This window comes from Aethalodelphis obliquidens, unplaced genomic scaffold (genome assembly GCF_003676395.1).
Source record: "Aethalodelphis obliquidens isolate GAN/ISIS:26980383/991018 unplaced genomic scaffold, ASM367639v1 scaffold30, whole genome shotgun sequence".
Lineage (NCBI taxonomy): Eukaryota > Metazoa > Chordata > Mammalia > Artiodactyla > Delphinidae > Aethalodelphis > Aethalodelphis obliquidens.
In genome coordinates, this window is record NW_020837974.1 from 1,451,323 (window position 1) to 1,471,773 (window position 20,451).

Here is a 20,451-nt window from a genome sequence, read left to right on the forward strand (position 1 = left end):
AAATATGTTTCAAGGCCCCCTGCAGACTCCAGGCTCCCTGAGAACAGCCCGTGGGGAATGCACGAGGTGGTGAATGAACCAACAATAAAAAGGATCACAGCCGAGACCAAGGCATCAGCAGGAGGGACCAGAAGGGGCCCCGCTCACGAGCCCCCGGAAGGCCAAAGCCTTCTCCTTCCCCCTCCTCTCGTGCCTGCAAAGAAAACACACCAAGACCAATGAAAACGACCCAGAAGCGCGACAGCCCAGCTACCTTCCCAAGCAGCCACAGCGCAGCCTGTATTGATCAACCCAACACCTAGGTAATGAGAAATTGCCAACACAGTCACCAGGGTAACAAGTGTGTCCAGGGTGGTCAATACGATCTGTTCTCAGGAGGAAGTTAGGCACTCCCCCTCGCCGGCCTCCTAATTGGCCTCAGAAATCAGGGGAAACTAGTCCCCAGGACTCGTCATCTGGCCAGCCGACAAATGCTTTGGGGAAACGTCCAGCATCAGCACTTGTCAGTTCCCAGCTTTCACTCCAGATGATGGGTCAGCAGTTTGCGGGGGGGGGGGCGCAGCTGCCAGGCCTCAGAGCCAGCAAAACCCGCCTGCCTTTCCGTCTCCCCGGTACCAGCGTCCTCTGCAACCCCGCAGGCTCCGTCACACCTGCACTCACAGTGGCAGGTACTGTGCCCTCCCAGCCTGACTGAAACCAGGCCAGCTGCAGGCACAAAGGGATGGGGAAGGAGCCAAGCCACAGTGGCACCCTTGCCACGAGCAAACTGTTTCCTCTATGAAATTAGAGGCCTGGCGACAGGGACTCAACAGGCATCCCATGCCTACTGAATAAGGATCCCGCCAAGAAGGGCTGCTAAGAACTCTTTCTCAAAGCCCAGCCACTGCTCATTTCCTGCCCCCTCACTCTACTGGGACCTGACTTGGAATCTTTGCTAGAACCTCTGAAAGCATGCTGCCTGGAGCGACTGACGACGCTCTCACACTGTGACAGAAAGGTCAAGTACACGTTTTTGGAGGGCAATTTGGTCAAACACATATATCTTTTAGGTAAAAAAAAATTCAACTTCTAAGAATTTATCCAACCAAAACAATGCTGCTTATTGGTGGGGAAAAAAAAAAACAAACCTGGAAATATCCACCAACAGGGGAATGAAGAAATCAGACCCATCCACACCACGAACACTGTATAGATTCTGAAAACAATTCAGTAGGCCCGTCTGGGTTGGTGCAGAAACACTGTCAGAAATTAGGTGGAAGAAAGCAAGGCTGCAGAGTACTAGTAAAGAATGAGCACTTCTTAGGGGGTGGGTACATAAAGAGCTAGTATGACAAGGAAAAAATTCTTTTTAATTTTTTAAATTTTGTATCTATATGAGACAATAGACGTTCACTAAACTTACCGTGGTAATCATTTCATGATAACGTGTAAGTCCAATCATTACGCTGCAGACCTTAAACTTATACAGTGTTATTGATTGATTACATCACAATTAAACTGGAAGAAAAAAAGAGCTTGGGGCTTCTTCCCTGGTGGCGCAGTGGTTGAGAGTCCGCCTGCCGATGCAGGGGACGCGGGTTCGTGCCCCGGTCCGGGAAGATCCCACATGCCGCGGAGCGGCTGGGCCCGTGAGCCATGGCCACTGAGCCTGCGTGTCCAGAGCCTGTGCTCCGCAACGGGAAAGGCCCCAACAGTGAGAGGCCCGCGTACCGCGCACACACACACACACACACACACACACACAAAAGAGCTTGTATGTACACACATTTCTAGAAAGATGCCCAGGAATTTATCAGGCATTGCCTAGAAGGACGGACTGGGGGTAAGAGAGGTAGCGCCCTGCTGCCCACCCCTGGGGGCAGCCCTCAATCCTGCTCTGAGAATGGCACCCCCGGGCATAACTAGAGCACCGCGTGATGGCGCCGGACAGCAGTGACACAGGGCAAGCCCGGAGGAGGTGAGACGGGGAGGACTGAAGACCACCTTCACTTTTCACCTTCCTCCTCTGCAGAGCTTGGGTTTACCATGAAACCACCTGCCCTTCTGCAGCCCACACCTGGCCTCCCCTGGTGACACTCCCGCAGCACTTGCCCCAAGTCCCCAAGATCCAGGAACACTGAAAAAGCCTGGGTTGGTCCCAGCTGCCCATGGGCCTTTGACAAGCTCAAGAAATGGGTTCCTTCCCAAAATGAAGGCTTTAAAAAGCATCCCCATCCACTCCTGACTTCAGTCCAGGCCACCTCCTAGGCCTTCTCCTTCCCCTCACAGCTGTCAGGAGCGCCGATTACTCATCATCCTCGGACCAGCTTGACTGAAGCGTGACATACATACAACTGTGTAGCTGCTGCCGTGACAGTCACAGGTGAGGGTCCCCCAGGTCCCCAATCATATCCCAACCCAAGACTTAAGGAGCCACTCACCCTCCTTCTGTCACAGGTCAGTTCTGCCTTTTTTAAAATTTCAAGTAAATGGCATCATGCAGTGTGAACTGAATGAGTTGCCTTCCTTTGCTCAGTGAGAGATTCACGTTTCTGCACACAGCACCTGTCTCCTCCTGTTTCTTGCTCAGTGATGTTCTGTTCACGTGATGGACACCTGACTTGGTTCCCGGTTTGGGCTACTATGAATAAAGCTGCTGTGAACGCTCACACACGCGTCTCTGGGAGGCCACACGTCTTCGTTTCTCTTGGGTCAGTAACCAGGAGTGGAACTGCCGGGTGGTATCGCCCGCATACAGCAAGCTCTCCCGCGGTGGCCCAAGCAGCTGTGCTGTGTCCCACGGTACCACCAGCACGTGAGACCTCCAGCTGCTCCACATCTTCACCAGGCGAGAGCAGTATTTCACCGTGACCTTTCTCTGTACTCCTCGTTCTGTTTTTAATTAATTATTTGGCTGCGCCAGGTCTTAGTTGCTGCACGCAGGATCCCTGACCAGGGCTTTTTTTTTTTTTTTTTTTTTTTTTCGGTACGCGGGCCTCTCACTGTCGTGGCCTCTCCCATTGCTGAGCAACAGGCTCTGGACACGCAGGCTCAGCAGCCATGGCTCACGGGCCCAGCCGCTCCGCAGCAAATGGGATCCTCCCGGACGGGGCACGAACCCACGTCCCCTGCATCGGCAGGCGGACTCTCAGCCACTGCACCCCCAGGGAAGCCCCCCTATACTCCTCTTGTGACTAATGACACCGAGCATTTTTCATGTCCTTTTTCATCACTCACATCTTCTCAAAGTTATCTGTTCAAAGTCTTTCACCCATTTTTTAAATTTGGTCATCTTATCAATTTGGAGGAATATTTTCTGTACTGTGGATAAAAGTCCTCAGTCAGACACACATGTTGCAAATATTTTCTCCTAGTCTATGTTTTGCCTTATTTTTCTCTTAACTGTGTCTTTTGAAAGCAAAAGTTTCTAATTTTGAAGTCTAACTTACCAATTTTTTTCATCTATGGTTCATGCTTTTTGTGTCCTAAGAACTCTTTGCCAAACCCAAGCAAAGCTTCCAGAAGTTTGTTTTTACATTTAAGTCCATGCCCCACTGAACTGATTTTGTGGACAGTATGAGGTCTCTATTTGTACAGATTCCCTGCTGTTTCAGCACCATTTGTTGAAAGACTCTCTCCCACTGAATTATCTTGTCACCTTTGACAAAAATCAATTGACTCTACACTCTTACATTATTCCTGAACTTTCTATTCTGCCCTATTGATTTACATGCCTATCCTTACACCATGACCACCCTGTCTTGATTAATGCCGTTCACAGTGTGCCTGCAACCAGCTGCTGGAAGCTCTCTAACTCATTCTTCTTCCAAACTCTGACAGCTGTCTTAGGTCCCTTCCATTTCTATAGAGATTTTAGAATCAGTTTGTCAATTTCTCCCCAAAAATCCTCCTGGGACTCTGATTGGGATTGTGTTGAATCTATGAATTGTCTTAACAACACTGAGTACTCCAATCCATGAACACGGTCTCTCTCTCCAGTTACTTACGTTGTTACCAGGTTACCCTTAATTTCTCTCAGCAACTTCTTACTGTTTCCAGTGTATGGGTCCCATACACATATTTTGTTAAATTTATTCCCAGGTACTTCACAGACACATCACAGGGTGTCCCTCTTCAGTACCTTCAAATCATCCCGACACACCACGCTACCGAGGAATGAGGCTCAGCGAGTCACAGCCCTCCGCACCACTGCCCACTCCCTCAGTCCAACCCTCAAGACCCTGGGACAAGAACGTCCGGACACCAGACGCAGCCACCCTCCTCCCCACACCAGCACCTGCAAGTGCACAGGCCCCACCTCACCCATGCAGGGCATTCCCTCGCACCCTCAAAGTCCTGATGTCAACCTGCCCCTGACTCACATGACCCACGTGCTGCAGACAGGGGATCAGATGACGTCAAGGGTGGACAAGCTCGTCTGGCAGATAAGGACACTCGGCCCAGCAGGTTCCCTATAGGTTTGCACTGGCTGACCCACCAGCCAAGTCACCCCCACCGCCCTGTTATCCCTAGGTCCTCACGATTTAAGAAATCCCAAACTAGGAAGAGGGTGACCACCGTGCTGCCACGTGGACCCTTCTCTGTCCCTAACCTCTGCAAGACCGCAGAGCCCTCTACAGGCCCCAAGGTAGCAGGGAGCCGCCGTCACCAAGGGGGGGCGGTGCCACCTGGTGGCGGCAGCTCTCAGAAAACCACAGAGACGCTGGACGGCGGCCAGAGCCTGGGGTCATGACAGGCCCCAAATGAGCAAAATTACAGCAACGCCCTGACCGAAACACCCAACAAGGCTTCCCTGGTGGCGCAGTGGTTAAGAACCCGCCTGCCAATGCAGGGGACCCAGGTTCAAGCCCTGGTCCGGGAAGATCCCACATGCCATGGAGCCCGCGAGCCACAACTACTGAGCCCGTGCGCCTAGAGCCCGTGCTCCGCAACAAAAGAAGCCACCGCAATGTGAAGCCCGCGCACCGCCACAAAGAGTAGCCCCCGCTCAGCACAACTAGAGAAAGCCCACACACAGCAACGAAGACCCAACATAGCCTAAACAAATAGATAAAAATAAATTAAAATATATATACATTAAAAAAGACACAACAGACTCCTGCCTGCCAGGCCAGGCCAAAACACCCTCCCAGCCCCTTGAACCTCTAACGCCAGGGCAACTGCTGGACTCCAACTTCAGCTGTCCGCTGAGGCTGGCTGATCACACTTTGGGGAAGGGGTCCCTGGACTAGCACGCAAAATCTCACGTCCACACGCACCCACTCGCAAACCTGTGTTTTTGTGGGGAGAAAGTACGACTTTCATCAGATTTTGAGAGATTCGTGACCCCATGGTGAGAAACGAACGTTCCAGAAGACTCTTCCATTTACAGATGTGGAAACGGGTGTAAAAGAGACCCCACGACACACAGGGGCTAAGCTGGGGTCAGACACATGTGCAGCCACAGTTTAACAGGGTCTGAGATGGCCCCAGTCACTACCGCTGCACTGAACACTGCGAGAGTGACAAAGGGTGTTCCTCAGCTCCTGGCGGAGCCCACCTCCGCCCACCAGGCAGGGACCCCCAGACAACGTCACCTTGGAACAGTGCACGTCTCTTCCTCCCACGCCCACCCCTTTGCAGGGACCCCACACTGCAGCAACGGGCCCCCAGCCTCTCCCTGTGTCCGAGAACCCTATGCCCATTTCCCACCCCCATACTCAATTTCAAGAGACGTGGGCTCCACCAATTTACCCTCCCTGCTCAGAAACCGCTAATGACGGCCCAAAACCCGGCAACAGAGAGCCAAACCCCTCATGTTATTTGTGGTCACACCAAGACTCAAGTCCAGCGCTGGACAGGCGGACTCAATGGGCCTGACCTCAGCCCAGGCGTCTGCACGTGCACCAAACTCCCCAGGTGATCCAGCTGATGGGCCACACTTACACCGCAAGCCTGTGACCCTCCAACCGGCACTCGACACACGTACCCGCGTAAGCAGGGCAGGAGTTGCCGGAGGTGAGGGCCCGCCCCAAACGCCCTAGTAGGGACAGGAAAGGGCGGAAGAGCTAAGGTTTCCGAGGGGCCCCCAGAAGCGGCCCAGGCACAACCGCCACAAAGCACGTGAAAAGAAGGCTTCTCTTTACAGGGGCTCCCACCAGGAACCCCAGGAGATGAGGACAGCCAGCCACACCTCACTGCTCTGCAGTGTGCACGGCACCCAGCGCACAGGCGCATCTAACCTCCACCAACACAGCGAGGCAAGCCCTGCGGCCCTGCCCAAGGGCAAGGGACTGGCCTGGAGCAGTGCGAAGACTCGAAGAGGGGCGCCCTGACAGGCGGGAGAGCAGGACACGACTCCAGCCTTCGCGAACCACCTGTTTTCCCTACAGGGAAACGCATGCCCCCCTTTCCTGCTGACCCCGAGCTGCCAGCAGGCGTGGGCAGCCCCCACCTCCGCCAGCGCTCCAAACCACCCCTTCCTCCCGCCTCCAGGGCCTGGTCACTAAGGGCAGGCGGGGTAAACACACAACACGCGTAAGCACGGGACCAGCCCAGAAGCCCGCGGGCATAGGCCCCAACCACGTGCCAGCCGCTGGGAGGTGGGCGGCGGTGGTCAGGTTTGGAAGCGGGACCAAAAGGTCTCAAGGAGCAGCTGCACCTTCCATCGTGTCCAGCACACTGACCCTTGCGCCATTCTGGCCAGAGACGGCAGCTGGCTGCGCGCCGGCCCTGCTGCCCTGACTGAGGCGTTCAAACACTCCAGCAGCCGGTGCCACCCGGCGCGAGAGGGCCTCCGATCTCCCGCACAAGAGAAAAGTCATGGAGCGTTCTCTTCTGACGTGAGCCTTCCTGGGAGTGGGAGGGAAGCTTCCCCACGAGTTCATCAGCCCAGAGAAAAGGAGGAAACACAAAACATCTAGGCCTCGCTGGGGCCAGCCCTACATGACCCTGGGTTCCGCAGGTGGAGTTCAGGAGGGAACAGCCTACTCTGTCCTCTGAGACTTAGCGATATCGAGGCAGAAGGAAAACGAAGGGGCATCTTCAAGTGACAGACAGCTGGAGTCCATGGTGCGATGGAGCTGGTGCAGGTCCCAGAGGAGCAGTCAGAGGCTGTGATTACGGGACGGCCCTTTGCGGAGGGCTCTCTATCTAGGCCCAGCTTCCGAGAGCAGCAGGACAGACCCCCGAGAGGACACAGGCTTCAAGTCGCACAAGCAGACAAACAGGAGGCTCTCTAAACCCACAGGCCCCAGGCGCCAGGACTGAGCCTGAAGGACCAATCTCCCACCCCCACCCCCAGAGCGGAGCAGTGGGCAGTCGGTCTGCAGGCGGACCGGGCAGGGAAGGGACCTGGGGGCTAAGGGCCAGCGGTGGAGCGACACGGAGAAAGGGGCAGCGGCCCCAGAAGGACAGGCAGCAGGACAGATGGAATCGGGAGCAGGGAGCGGTGGGAAGATGCCCGTCTGAGAAGCAGCCCCGCCCGCCATTCGCCTGCTGGCGTTAGCTGAGCAGACGAGCCGAGGCTGCTGCCAGGGCCTGACGGGAGACAACCCGCCATCGCCGCGTCCCTGTTTGCCCTGAAGGCTCAGTTTACCTCTACTCGTTACAACCACCTAGAAGAAATGACTTCCTCAAAAGCAACTACGTCCTCAGGATAAATAAAAAAGAGCCCTTCAAGAAAACCCAACACTGCAGGGCCCACACCTGCCAGCGCTCTGTCGAGAATGTCCCGTCCTCGGCGGGGAGAGTCCCTACTTCCATCTCCTTAAAGCTACGCAGCCGCAGGCAGGGTCTCTGCTGGAGGGAACCGGGCTGGCAGGGCCCATTCTGCCACAGGTGCCATCCGCGCGGGGAAAAGGTGGGGACCCTGTGCCCCGGCGCCGTCCGCCTACCTGATGCTCAAGCCCGTGGTCTGGTCCAGCCTCTCCCAGCTCTGCAGTTTCGTCAGCAGCCTCTGAAAAGACACAGAAGTAGAGCCCTTAGAGCGCTGTGCCCGTCATCTCCGTGCAAGCGCCGGGCCCTCCCACCTCCTCCACACACGCACCTCGACCCCTAGCACGGCAGCACCACACAAAACCGACGACATCACCTCCCTGATCCTCCGGAACGGCCCGCCCTGATCGCTGAGCCAAAACGCAGAAACGCGCCCATCCGCTCCAAAGCAGACAGGTGCTTCCCAACCGCTGAAGCTACACTGCGTGCTTAACATCTCATTCATTCCTGGCTCCGTAACTTCAAGATTCCCAGCAGGCCAGAAGGACTGCGGGCTGGGGGAAGGGGTCGGGAGCAGACAGCCTCCTGGACAGTCCTGCGATAACCACCAGGGGGGCAGACGCTGCCCACGGCCTTGTCGCCCATCCTCCGGGTGCTCCTCAGGATGCCAAGCCCCAGGGCAGACAGACTTGGGCCGAGAGCCAAACCCCACCCCCCAACACACGCACGCGCGTTGGGCTGGGCCCCTGTGGCCGCTGGGAAGAACAGGGGGCAGCAGCGGTGTCCCCACCCGGCCCGCATCCCGGGCCTCCCGCCCTTGTATTCTCACAGCCGCTCCACTGACCCACATCCCACATCGGAGTCTTGCTACCTTCCCAGGCCGCGTGCCTTTGTCTGGCCTCCCACTCCTTCCGGGGGCCAAGCCCAGCGCTGTTCAGTGCGCTCATTCAGCCACTCAAGTACTTCCTGACCCCTATCGTGTGCCGGGCACAAGACTGATTAATAAATCTATTACTACAGCTAACGCTAAGTCAGTGTTTACCACTGTTTAAGCACGTTACACTACCTCATTTAATCCTCACAACCCTGTAGGGAGACACTCGTTCCTCGTTACACAGGTGGACAGAGAGGTTAAGTGATTTGCCGGGGTCACACCGCCAGCGGGCACGCGACAGCAGGGCTGGAACCCAGGCAGTGTGATTCTACATGCAGAATCTTAACCAACTTCAAAACAAACTACGTCCAGAGAAAAGCTGCTGGACTCCGGAACTGTCTTTTCGGGCTAAGTGCCCACGTAAGCCAACGCCTGAACGGGATTTGTGCTCCAGACCCACGATGCCTCAGCTGGCAGTGAACCCACTGGGGGGCGCAGCTGACGAGCACTCTGACCAGACTGCAAGCTACGGGAAGTGGTGACATGGTTTACGCCGGGCAAACCAGAAAGGAAGGTGACTGAAGGTGACCACGGGGAAGCAGTGTGGAAGGACAGAAGGACCCCGGGCCTGGAGCCGGAAGGCCTTCGTGCTGGTCTGCTCAGCAAGCGAACAAGGATGCTTTCGGCACTGACGTCCACGGCCATCTCTACAACAACCCACAAAATGTCCCCATGAGTCCCAGCAGCAGCCACAGGGAAAGGAAACTCAGCACAGGTGTCTGTTCACATCCATGGGTGGGAACAACGTGCTCCAGGTACCACAGCCACCTCCTCTCTCTGACTCAGCATCAGAGCTCCTGAAACAAACTACTACGAGCTCGGTGGCTGAGAACAATACACATTTACTGTCTCACAGCTCCGTAGGTCAGAAGCCCAGCAAGGGCCTCACTGTGCCAGGTCAAGGGGTCGCAGGGCCACACTCCTCCTGGATGCCCTGGGGAAGAACCTGTTTCCTCGTCCGTTCCAGCCTCTAGAGGTGCCCACGTTCCCTGGCTCACAGCGCCTTCCTCCATTCATCGCCACCAAGAGCAGCAGCAAGTCCTCCTCACCTCACATGGCTCTGACCTCCAACCCCCTCTGGCCCCTGTCAGGACCTGTGAGCACAGCGGCCCAGCTGGGGCCCACCAGGAGCCCCAAGGGAGCCTCCCTACCACAGCTAGGGGTCAGCACCCTTCGTCCCCTTTGCCCACAGTTCTGGGGAGCAGGATGGGGCTTCTTTAGGGGTCACTACTCTGCCCACCATACTAGCCCAGCGGCTGCCACATTTTAGCTGAACAGCTGGAACGTAGGACTAAAACACCCAGGGTCTCCCCTAGCCAGCCACAGGACACCCACGGGGACCAGCTCACCTCCTTCTCCAGCTCCAGGTCGACCAGGGTTTCCTGCATCTTCTCCTGCCGCCCCAGCCTCCGCTGCAGCCCCTCCAGCTCCTCCCGGAGCAGCCCGTTGGTGTCCCGCATCTCCCTGGCAGGGCCAGAAGCACAGTCACTCAAACAGCCGCACCGCCAGGGGCGGTGCAGGAGCCCCTGGAGCAGGGGCTGCACCCAAGGAGGCTGCAAACATTTTGCACACGCACGCACACACCGCCACCAACCCCCCCCGGGCCCCTCACCGCAGGCAGGCGTTCTCCTCCCGCAGCTGCCGCAGCTCCCTCTCCACCGTGGGCAGCCGCGCCAGCTCAGACCTCATATTCTTCACGATTGCAGCGTCCTGCTCCTGCAGGGTCAGCTTCTGCTCCAAATCCTGATCGAGGCCGGAGACAGAGGGGAGAGTGTCATGGGCGCCTAACTGTCCCAGATCCATGGCAACTTCCACGGCCCTGGCCCCCGCCTCTGGGCAGGCTGCGCCGGCTGTGCCTCTGCACAGTGTCCTCAGGGGACACTCCCAGGGTAGCCCCACGCGCCACGTGCCGTGCCGCCTGCAGGGCAGGAGCCCGTCACACGTCCGGCACAAGGACGCGCGGCGAATGCTCCGTGAATCGACACCCACCCTCCCACGCTGGCTCTGCTTGCCACTCCCGTGGCACAGGGTCCTGACTGAGTCCTCGTACGGTGAGGACAGCCTGTCCATTACGACATGTAGTCCCCGGGAACACACGGAGACACCGGGGAGACTCAGTGACGAGTCACAGAACAACAAGCACTAAGGGGCCCAGCTCTGGGCCAGGTACTGGGTCAAGCAGCGGGGACACCATGACACAGAGGACAGATGAGATCTCTGCAGGGAAGAGCGTACAAAAGACAGACATCAGGCCGTGCAGGCAAGTCACTACTGAGAAGCGGGCCAAGGACTCAGATGGGCGGACGGGGCAGGGGAGACGTAACGGGTCGTGTGAAGCAGTGAGGGCCGGGGAGGAGAGACGGATGAGCCGCAGAGGACAGCACGTGAAGACCAGAGGCGAAAGCGAGCCGGGAGGTCTGGAAGCTGACACGATGGAGCTGGGGGTACACGGAGCCAGAGCACGGGAGCGGGGCCCGGTGCGCGGATGGGGCTCTACGGGCAGCGGCAGCCATCACGGCTCCCGGCCGCGTCCTCCCACAGAGCGGCAGCACGGCCTGAACTAGAGTCACGCCGACCTGGCTCTGGGACCCAGCTGAGTCCTGCACTAGCTGTGCGACGTCGGGCAGGCTGCTGTTCACCCTCTCCAGTCCTGTTCTATCACCTGCACAGCAGCCCGTGGTACTTGAAGTTATCACACGTTTACTTTTTACTCTATGTGTTTGATTCTGATCTTCATCCAAAAGCATACGAGCTTCCTGGGAGCAGAAATACGCGCCCCGGCATCCAGCACAGCGCCCAGCACATAAGGAGACAACCGACACGTGAACAGCTACAGTGGACACAGGCAGCTAACCGCCACTAGAGGCCACTGAGTACGCCCCCAGCTCTGAAACAGCCACGGGTCATAGGGGGCCGGGCCCGGCGCTGTGACATCTCCCAGGCACAGCCCAGGGACTGAAACGGAGCAACTCACCTTAATCCTCTGCTCTTGGTCCACCCGTGCTTCTTGGCTGGCCTGGAGCTCCTGAACCTTCTGGTTAGCTTCCTGCCATTTCCTATTAAGAAAAAAGTACACCATGTGCAGAAACAGGCATGTGGTAAAGCCAGCACCTGCCCGCACTCTAAAAGCTCTCCAGCACAGACACACTCACTCATACACGCGTGCAAGCACACTCCTGCACGCTCCCTGCAAGGACGCCTCAGGGTCCAGGGCCCAGCCCCTGCTGCTGGCTCTGTGGCCTGAGTCGCAGGGCACGTGGGTAAGTCCAGACCACCTGCGAGTCCTCTCCCCTCCCCACACCTCTCACAATAGGAGCTTCTGCTGGCCCTGGAACAGCCAAAGCCAAGGACCCGCTCAGGACCGGCCCACCCCCCCCAACCCTGCCCCATTCCACCGAGTGGTCAGAACTCCCCTAAGACAACACCTGCTAAGGCAGAGGCCACGAGCTTGGGAGAGCGCTGTCTTCCACCTGCATCTCCTGGCGAGCTCCTCCATCCTGCCGTGCCTTTGCTCAGAGGGTTCCCTCCCCAGGAACGTCCTTTCCCACCCACGTCCCCCCTGCCCCAGGGCATGTCCTACGCACGCTCAAACCCAACATCTTCTCTGAAAGCTCCCTCCAGGAAGGCATCCCACTCCCAGAGGAGGAAAAAAATGACTGTTCCCGCTTCTTATTCTTGGAACATTTGAAACACTGCTCTGTTCTAGCACTAAAAGGTCCTGGCTTCAAAGGCCTCAGTGTGTCCCAACAGCCTGTGGATGGGAGGCCAGCACACGAAGGGCACTCGTGGAACCTCAGAGCTTCAGTGCACACGACGATCGTGAACGCTGGGCGCTCACGCCACAGAGGGCATACGCAGGAGAGCAAGCCTGGGTCTGGCACATGGTTAACGAGTGGACGCCCAGCTCGGCACGCAGCCCAGCAGGCTTCGGGCCAACTGCACCCAGGTGGACAGCTGGCCAGGCTTACCTGGCAAAGGGGCGGGGACCCCTGCCCTGAAGGGGGCGGACCTGCCCGCCTCCACGCTCACCTGTGCTGCAGCTCCAGCTGCTCCTTCAGCTCCTGCCTCTCAGACTCCAGGCGTTTCACCTGCATCTCCTGGTTCATCACGCTCCACTGCAGGTCCGAGAGCCTCCCCTTCAGCACACTGACGGTCTGAAAGCGAGACAGACAAGAGCCGGTCCCCTCCCGTCCCGCTCTGGAGGGCGAGGACAGAGCCATCTCCTCCTTTGGAACACGTGACCGCCCCTCAACCCCACCTGAGCCCCGCCTCGGTGACCTGTGGCCTCTGGAGTGAGAACGCTGCCGGCCAAGGCGGGCCCGGGCCTCACGCCTGGCGGCCTCCACACCCACACCCCACGTCACCCCTTCCCAGCCGGCGTGTGCACAGCCCCCCAGTCCGTGGCGGCCCACACCCACTCTGTCCTCAGCCCAGAATCCCTCCTCTAACCACCCCACCCCAGCACCGCGCCCCCCGCCCAGCTGTGCAGGAGACGCTACACGGGGACACGCCGGGCACCCGCCAAGCAGTCAGAAGTGGGCGCCGAGGCTCCTCAGCATGACGCCACGAGAGCCACACACAGCGAACGGGAGCTGCACGAGTGCCGCGGAGGCCAGAAGGGGTCATGGGGGAAGGCACAGGGAGGCCTCCAGGACAGCGAGTCCGCTAGACGGACACTGGGGCGGAACCGCGGTCCTCAGCTCGGACCACACCCTCCCCGGACAACCTTCTGGTGAGGGGACCCCACTTGTGGCTTTCCTGGGGCAAGAGAGCACGCCTCCAACAGGAAAAGCCAGCCCACTCAAGGGCGTCACTCTAAGTTAACAAGTGGAAACATCGCCCCATCAGCCTCTGAGAGTCAGACATCAACCTACACGCTGAGGGCAAGAGGACGGCCTGGCAAACTCACCACAGTGAGCAACCCTCACACGGGGCACCGTCTGCAAACACGGAGGCCACAGCAGGCCCCCCAGGGAGGCTGATGGGGGGGTGGGTCTGTGTCCTACCCTCTCATCGACCTGCATGGTTTCCTTTATTATAACAGTGACTCTCAATCCGGGACCCAAAGAAGAATGAAGATACTTAAGATTTATTTAACAATGAACATATCCTTTGAGGATTCTTCCTGAACTAAATAAAGGTACAGGCGCTGTGCTGAATCCAGGAGCCAGACAGCCCACCGCCTGGAGGACAAAGCTGCGCGAAAGCCAGGCCACCACCAGGATGACCTCAGAGAGCACGAGCATCTAGGCCAGGCACCGCGACAAGAGAACACAGCTGTGCGGGCGGGAGGTTTACAAACCTAGACTCGGAACCAAGGACACCTTCTCCACAGGGTGAAAAGGGAGATGAGCAACGTCGGGGTCTCCGTCCCAAACCGCCACAACCCTTGCCACGCCAGGCCCCACGGGCATCTGCTCTGCAACTTCTGTGCCAAGGGTGCCCCCCAAATTGCTCCTCACTGAGCCATGTGCAGGACATGCCCACCCCCGTCCTCCAGAGAAGCCTGCGAGAGAGCACAAGCAGGCACACACCCAAGGCGGGAGGAGGACTTGTCTTACGGCCGCTCCTGCCAACATCCACGTCAGAAGACAGATGTAGGAACAAGCGTAACATGCTCTCCAGCGCGGCCAAGGCAGAGATAACCTGGCGCTGCTCCGAAGAGCCACCAGGGGGAGAAGACCACGCAGACACAGAACCCCGGTCATCCCGCGGCCCCCGACTCCCCCCGCCCGGCAGCGTCTCATCTTCCTCCTCGCAGCGCCTGTGATCCTGAGCAGCACAGCAAAGACACAGGGAAGGTCAGAGGAGTCCAATTTCCACAAGCATCAATGTCTGGGTTCTGTCTCTAAAGCTTACACAACCTTCGGTTGGTAGAGACCATAAGGACTACGGTTGATCTATGCTCTGGTTCCAGACATATTCTCAGATGCTAACAAACCTTATTAATAATCAAAGAAATGCAAATCCAGAGGCACATCTCTGGGGGCGGGGGCAGGGGGGGCAGAATCACAAGTATTTCCAGAAAACACCATTATCCGTGACAGGTAGAGGTTCCAGTGAAAGTAGAATCCTCAACGATAGCTACTAGTAGAACACAGCAACTGGTAGCAAAAGCCATAGAGAGACCTGTACCTGGTGATCTTATAACCCCATTCCTAGGGATCTGTCCAAACGAAATCATTCAACAGAAACAAAAAGGCTACACGCATGAAGCTATCTACCACATATGTATCTGTATGAGGGTGTGTGTGTGTATTAAAAAAAACACTTGAAAGTGACCAAAAACAGGTTAGTCAACCACTAAAAATAATCACAAAGACTAAAAAAGTATTCAACTTACTAACTGAAAACCACAGAATGGAAAATTAGTATTTCTGCTACGATCACAACCACGCAAAAACGTAGGCACACACGTGGGGAGCAGAAGTACACAGTGGCGCTACCACGGAGCTACCGTGCTGGAGGTGGGAGTTCATCTCCCCTCCGCCCAGAGACTGCTCGTGGGGAGAGGGCAGCACCCCAGCCCGGGGCCCCAGCCCCTCACCTCGCCGGCTTCGGCCAGGCCGTCCTCCTGGTCCCGCAGCCTCTTGCTGGCCGCATCCAGGCTCTGCTGGCACACCCTGTAGCGCTGCAGCTGCTCCTTCATCTTCCCCTCCGCCTCGGCTTCCCGCTCCTGCAGCTGCCGAATGCGCGTCAGGAGCTCCTGGTTGCGGTCCACCTCGCGCTGCCAAGGAGAACGCCTGGTGAGACGGCGCGTGAGCAGGCCGAGCCCAGCCCACTCTGCCCGCCGGACAGGACCGAGACCCAGAGCAGAGCCACCGACAAGGCAAGAGCCAAGTCCACAGGCACCCCGAGGCCGCAGCGGGACGCCCTCCAAGGTGAGCACCCGGCCACAGCGGCGCAACGCCACATCTCACGGCGCCCCCCCGGGAGGGCGCTCGGCACACGTCACCGCCACCGACCACTGCTCACGGTGGCCATCTGCAAGGAGGAGCACAGCGATCTCACTCAGACTCGACCTTGGGAAGATGCCTCTGAGCTTGGCAGCTCCGGCGGCTCCCGTTCCAGTGAGTCGGCACGCCCCCAGCCCCCAGAGAGTGGACGACCGGGCAGGGACAGGGGGCGTGGCCAGGAGCCTGCAGGCAGGAGCACGTGACCATGGGCCCTCATCTCCCCCAGAGCTTCAGAGCCACCCTGCACTGGCCCCCTCGAGGGGCCGCGTGGCTTGCGCTGGTAAGGAACGCACAGAACTCAGACTCCTCACTCTGACGATCTCGGGGTCCGAAGGGGCAAGTGTCGGCCACTGAGGTTACCCTCAGCCCAAGAAGCAAAGGGACCTCAAGTGGCAGCCAGAGTCCCAGGGGCAAAGGCACCAAGTCCTAGTTACATGGAGCCTGACACTCTGCTGACCTCTGACCTCTCATCAGGAAGCTGAGCCGCAGAAGCTCCCGCCAAGGGCTGCCTGCCGGGCACTCGCAGGGCCTGCCGTACTCAGAGGCAGTGCTGAGACCAGGACTCTCGGAGCCCAGCGGCAAGGAGGAGCTTAAGAAAAGCACGGCCAGGGCCACGGCCTCTTGCTGATCCAGGGTTCAAAGGAGCCACCAACCGCGAGTACAGCCTCCAAACCACCAGGAGGCCTTAAAGCCTGGGGACCTGCCAAGATGCAGGAGTGAGCTGCTGTGGCTGTGCAGGGACCCGGCCAGCACGTCACAGGGCAAGACGTGGCATCTCTCCTCAGGCTGCCAGTCCCAAGTGCACATGCGGCAGTCCAGGCAGGTCCCCAGACCTTGGACGCTGAAGTCTCACCATCTCATAGGTATTTCCAGGTGGGAGGGCTGAGATTCCCACCCACCTGCCCTCTCCACCCACTACCAAACTGGCAGTCCCTGAAAAACCTTCGCAGATACCCAAGACTCAAAGGGACAAACTGAAAACCACTGGCTCAGACGGTTCGAGAGCCGTCTTCAGCTAAGTCCACGGGCAGTGGGGAAAGACCTCTCCGAGAGGAAGGCGCAAGTTCAGCGAGGGGGCCCCAGGATTAAGCTCAGTCAGCCCTGTACCCTTGGATTTCCCCAAGAAAGACTGTCAGTGACTCACTTCAATACTTGCAAGATTCCCGTGGCCTCTCCCTCTTCCTCTTCCCACCGGCTCCCCCAGGACATCTTTCCTAGGACAACCCAGAACATCGGCCGAAGCCCCACACTGAGCAGTACCAGGGCCAACGCCGAGGCAGCAGTCCCCCACCTGCAGCACACTGGGCTACTGAGTCCACACAACACACCACGGCCACGGGCCTGCACGTCGGGCTCAAGTACATCCAGTTGGCATCACACCCTCGAAGCCATCAGCTATTTCTACAGGGACCAGGAAAGAGTGGGAATATGCCACGTAAGGTGAGAGTGGGGCCAGACATCCACCCTCAGGAAAGCACAGAGGCCAGAGACTTATTGAAAAGCCCTGGCAAAGTGCTGTTAATCAAAGCACAGGCAGCGTGGAACTGACGCACTAAGTGAACACCTGGCGTCTCCTCTGGGTAACAGCTGCCCTGGGTGAGGCAAGGGCAACCTGAAGCAGCCCCCGAGATTGGGGCTCTTGGCGCGGAGGCCTTATAACCATTTGCACAAGAGCCAGCCTGGACCTGAGACTCTTACACAAGCCGGTGACTTTCGAGGCCTGTAACCCCCAGGCCACCTGGCATTTGTGCCAGACCTCCATCCCAATTCTCACAGAGAAGACAGGGCAACGAGGCAGCCGGCGGAGACGAATGCCCACCAGCACCTCACTGCGCAGACGTGGCAGGGCAGCCGTCCCTTCGTGCTGCCCTCCCCGGGGACACAGAGCACACCTGAGGCCCGACCCACTTCCTCAGGTGGCCTAAGAAGGCAGGCCCTGGACACCTGGAGGAGAGCACCTGGGCCGCTGGCTGGGCTCTTGCTCCCCGCGGTCTGGCAGGTACACGCACCACCCCCTTGCTCTGGGGGGCCCCACCAGAGCCCACCTCATAGCTCCTGGCACTGGCGCTGGCTGCCCGCTCCAGTTCCACGCGGGCCCTCTTGTGACTCAGCTCCATCTGCGTCTTCTCCCGCTCCACCTGGATGAGGTGGGACCTGGAACGGATCTGCTCTGCTCGCTCCTCCAGCTGACCGGGTCATGTGCAAAGAAAAGACAGGTCCTCAGAAGCTGCGTCAGCCAGGCGAGGGGCTCACTCAACACTCCCTCACCAAGCACCTGCTCCCAGCAAGGCCCTCGCTCAGCCCTGGGGAGGAAGGAACACCGGGCCCCCAGGTGGGAAAGGAGTGCAGGGAGGCAGCAAGACAAGAGAAGGTGACAAAGGACGAAAGAGGAAGGTGCGTTTTCAGATGACAGTGTGAGGGCTTGTTTCCTATGCCGTGTAACAAACTACCACCAACGCAGCAGCTTAAACGCCCATATGCTGGCTGTCGGTTTCATGGGTCAGAAGGCCGGGCACACAGAGCCAGGTTCTCCGATCAGGGTCTCAACATCTAAAATCCATGCAGTCGGCAAGCTGTGCTCTCCCCTGTAGCTCAGCAGCCTCTTCCACGCTCCTATTTCCTTGCTGGCTGGAAGGCCCAGGCTGCTGTCAGCTCCCAGAGGCTGCCCACATTCCCTGCCACACGGCCCTCTCCACCTCCAAAGCCAACGAGGGAGAATCTCACACGTGTGGAATCCCTTTCCTGCTCTGCATCTCTGACTTCTCTGTCTGATCTCTGAACCCAGATTTTAAAGACTCACCTGATTGGGTCAGGCCCACACAGGTACTCTCCCTACCTTAAGGTCAACTGATTGGAGCTATTAATTCTATCTGCAGAACCGCGGGGCCACAACACCTAGTTAGTGTTCGATTAAGTGGGAGAAACTCCAGTCCACCAGGGGCCAGCAGTTTGGGGCCCATCTCAGAAGTCTGCGTCCCCCAGAGGGTGGTAAATAAGGTGGAACTGAAGCTCTGAAGGGCCTCAGAAGACACAGCCAACAGTACCACCAAATCACCGACTGCAAGGGCCTTGTCTTCAGGGGGCTAGAGCCCAACCCCTCCAAGAACGGCCTGCAGTCCAGCAACACAGCATCTCCTGGGCACTTAACAGAAACGCAGAGTCTCGGGCCACACCGCACAGATACCAAATTGGAACCTTCCTTTTAACCATATCTTCAGGTGATTCATATGCACGTTAAAGTTCAAGATGCTCTGGGCTATAGAAAGTGGTTCTCATTTCAATCAGGGACATGGGGCACTGTCTGGGGACACAACTGATCGTCACAAGAAGGGGCGACACTCTGTGTTGGCTCCTGGCATGTAGTGGGTAGAAGCCAGGGATGTTGCTAAACATCCCACGATGCACAGGAATGTCCTACAAAACAAAAAATTATTCAGCCCAAAATGTCAACAGTGCCAAGTGTGAGAAATCCCAGGCCAGAGAAAAGACATTTTCTCCACCCTTCCCCCACATACTTTGGAGGCCAAAGTCCACACTTTCTTTACCCCTCTGATATTTTCTCTCATTTCAATTCCCACCTGTTGACATTTGGGAGTTCCTAACTCTACCCTCCATCAAACTCAGTCTTCCTAGTCTCACTCTGAGTCTGCAGCTAGGGCCCAGCTTCTTCAGAGGATGGCGGGACCCCAGCTCCGAGGGTGTGGGTACCACACGGAAGTCCCGGAGACACACATCCATTGGCCACATCTTCCTGGAACATTGACTATATCTGAAGGAAAGTCACTGAACGTATTTTTATATTTAAGCCAATACTGACACGTAGCACAGCAGACTATAAACACCTGCACACAGAAACAGGAACCTTAAAATAAAGCAGGGGAGGGGACTAGTAGGCAACACACTGCTCTCTGCCTCCAGACTCCCCAGACCTGCAGCTGCTCTGTTCCCTCACTTGCTATTCCCTCACCTGCCAGGCATGGTAGGAAAGAGACAGAACACTGACTGAAGTCCTGAGACAGGACAGGTCCAAGGTCAGGGCTCCTAGGCAGGTCCGGTGCCACATGGCTCTCTAACCAGCTCACTCTGGCTACAGCTCTCATTTACTGATCTCCCAACCGGGGAAGCCTTTCAGGTCATAGGTGAGTGAGAACAAGGGACCCTGGAAATTCTAGACTCTATAGTTCCAACAGGCCAAAAGTTCCCAGACATCTCCATCAATAAAATTATAACTTTCTTAGACCAAAGATGCCAACTTCATATTCTGCCAGTGAGCAAGGATCAAAAAAAAAAAAAACAAAAAAAACCCTATAGTCTGTCACCACCACCATTTCAAAAAAGGTGTTTTAACAACAAAAACAAATATAAATGACCTAATTTCAGGATAAAGAACAGTCCTTGCCAAAAAAAAAAAAGGGCAGTGAGCAACTTAGCCCACTAACAAACACATAGTGATTCAACTATTCAGCAAACGAATGCATACAAACACAGCAGCCCCTGTTTTAGCAAATGTGGCATGGACTCATCAGGGCTCCCAGAGCAACAGGAAACCACTGGCTCGTCTGACACAGGACATTATAGCAGAAAGGCTGCAGCAACACAGGCAAGGCTGACAAGAGAGAAGGAATGCAAGCAGAGAAGCCAGAGATCACCTGATGCAGCCCTGACAGTGGCAGGGGCCTGGACATGGCTCAGACACCACATCCCCTCCCTATGTGGACCCAGTGATCCCTGCCCCAACTAGCACTGACCCCACGACTCTTCAGAACCTGAAGTCCTTCAGGAGACCTGAGCCTTTACAACTGTGTCCACAGTGAGCATTGCCGAGAACTTGGAATAAAGTGAAATAAGACTATGAGCAAAGTGAAA

The 20,451-nt window shown here is 57.2% G+C and overlaps 1 protein-coding gene across 8 annotated transcripts in view; it reads right to left on the reverse strand.

Moving 5' to 3' along the window:
- Positions 1–20,451, reverse strand: part of MAD1L1 (mitotic arrest deficient 1 like 1) — a 315,176-nt gene that overhangs the window by 291,412 nt on the left and 3,313 nt on the right. For 6 of the 8 annotated variants that reach the window (XR_003436929.1, XR_003436928.1, XR_003436930.1 and 3 more), the window contains exons 3-9: positions 17,631–17,771; positions 15,177–15,356; positions 12,659–12,783; positions 11,604–11,685; positions 10,242–10,372; positions 9,979–10,093; positions 7,875–7,936 (exon numbers count right to left, since the gene is read on the reverse strand). Coding sequence is in view for 5 of the 8 variants with exons in the window: in XM_027125595.1 (XP_026981396.1) it covers positions 7,875–7,936; positions 9,979–10,093; positions 10,242–10,372; positions 11,604–11,685; positions 12,659–12,783; positions 15,177–15,356; positions 17,631–17,771 (836 nt within the window). In the remaining 3 variants the exon portion in view is untranslated. Of the gene's footprint in view, positions 1–7,874; positions 7,937–9,978; positions 10,094–10,241; positions 10,373–11,603; positions 11,686–12,054; positions 12,637–12,658; positions 12,784–15,176; positions 15,357–17,630; positions 17,772–20,333; positions 20,413–20,451 lie in introns of those variants that run through there. The other 2 variants (XM_027125597.1, XM_027125600.1) reach the window with 2 other exon arrangements.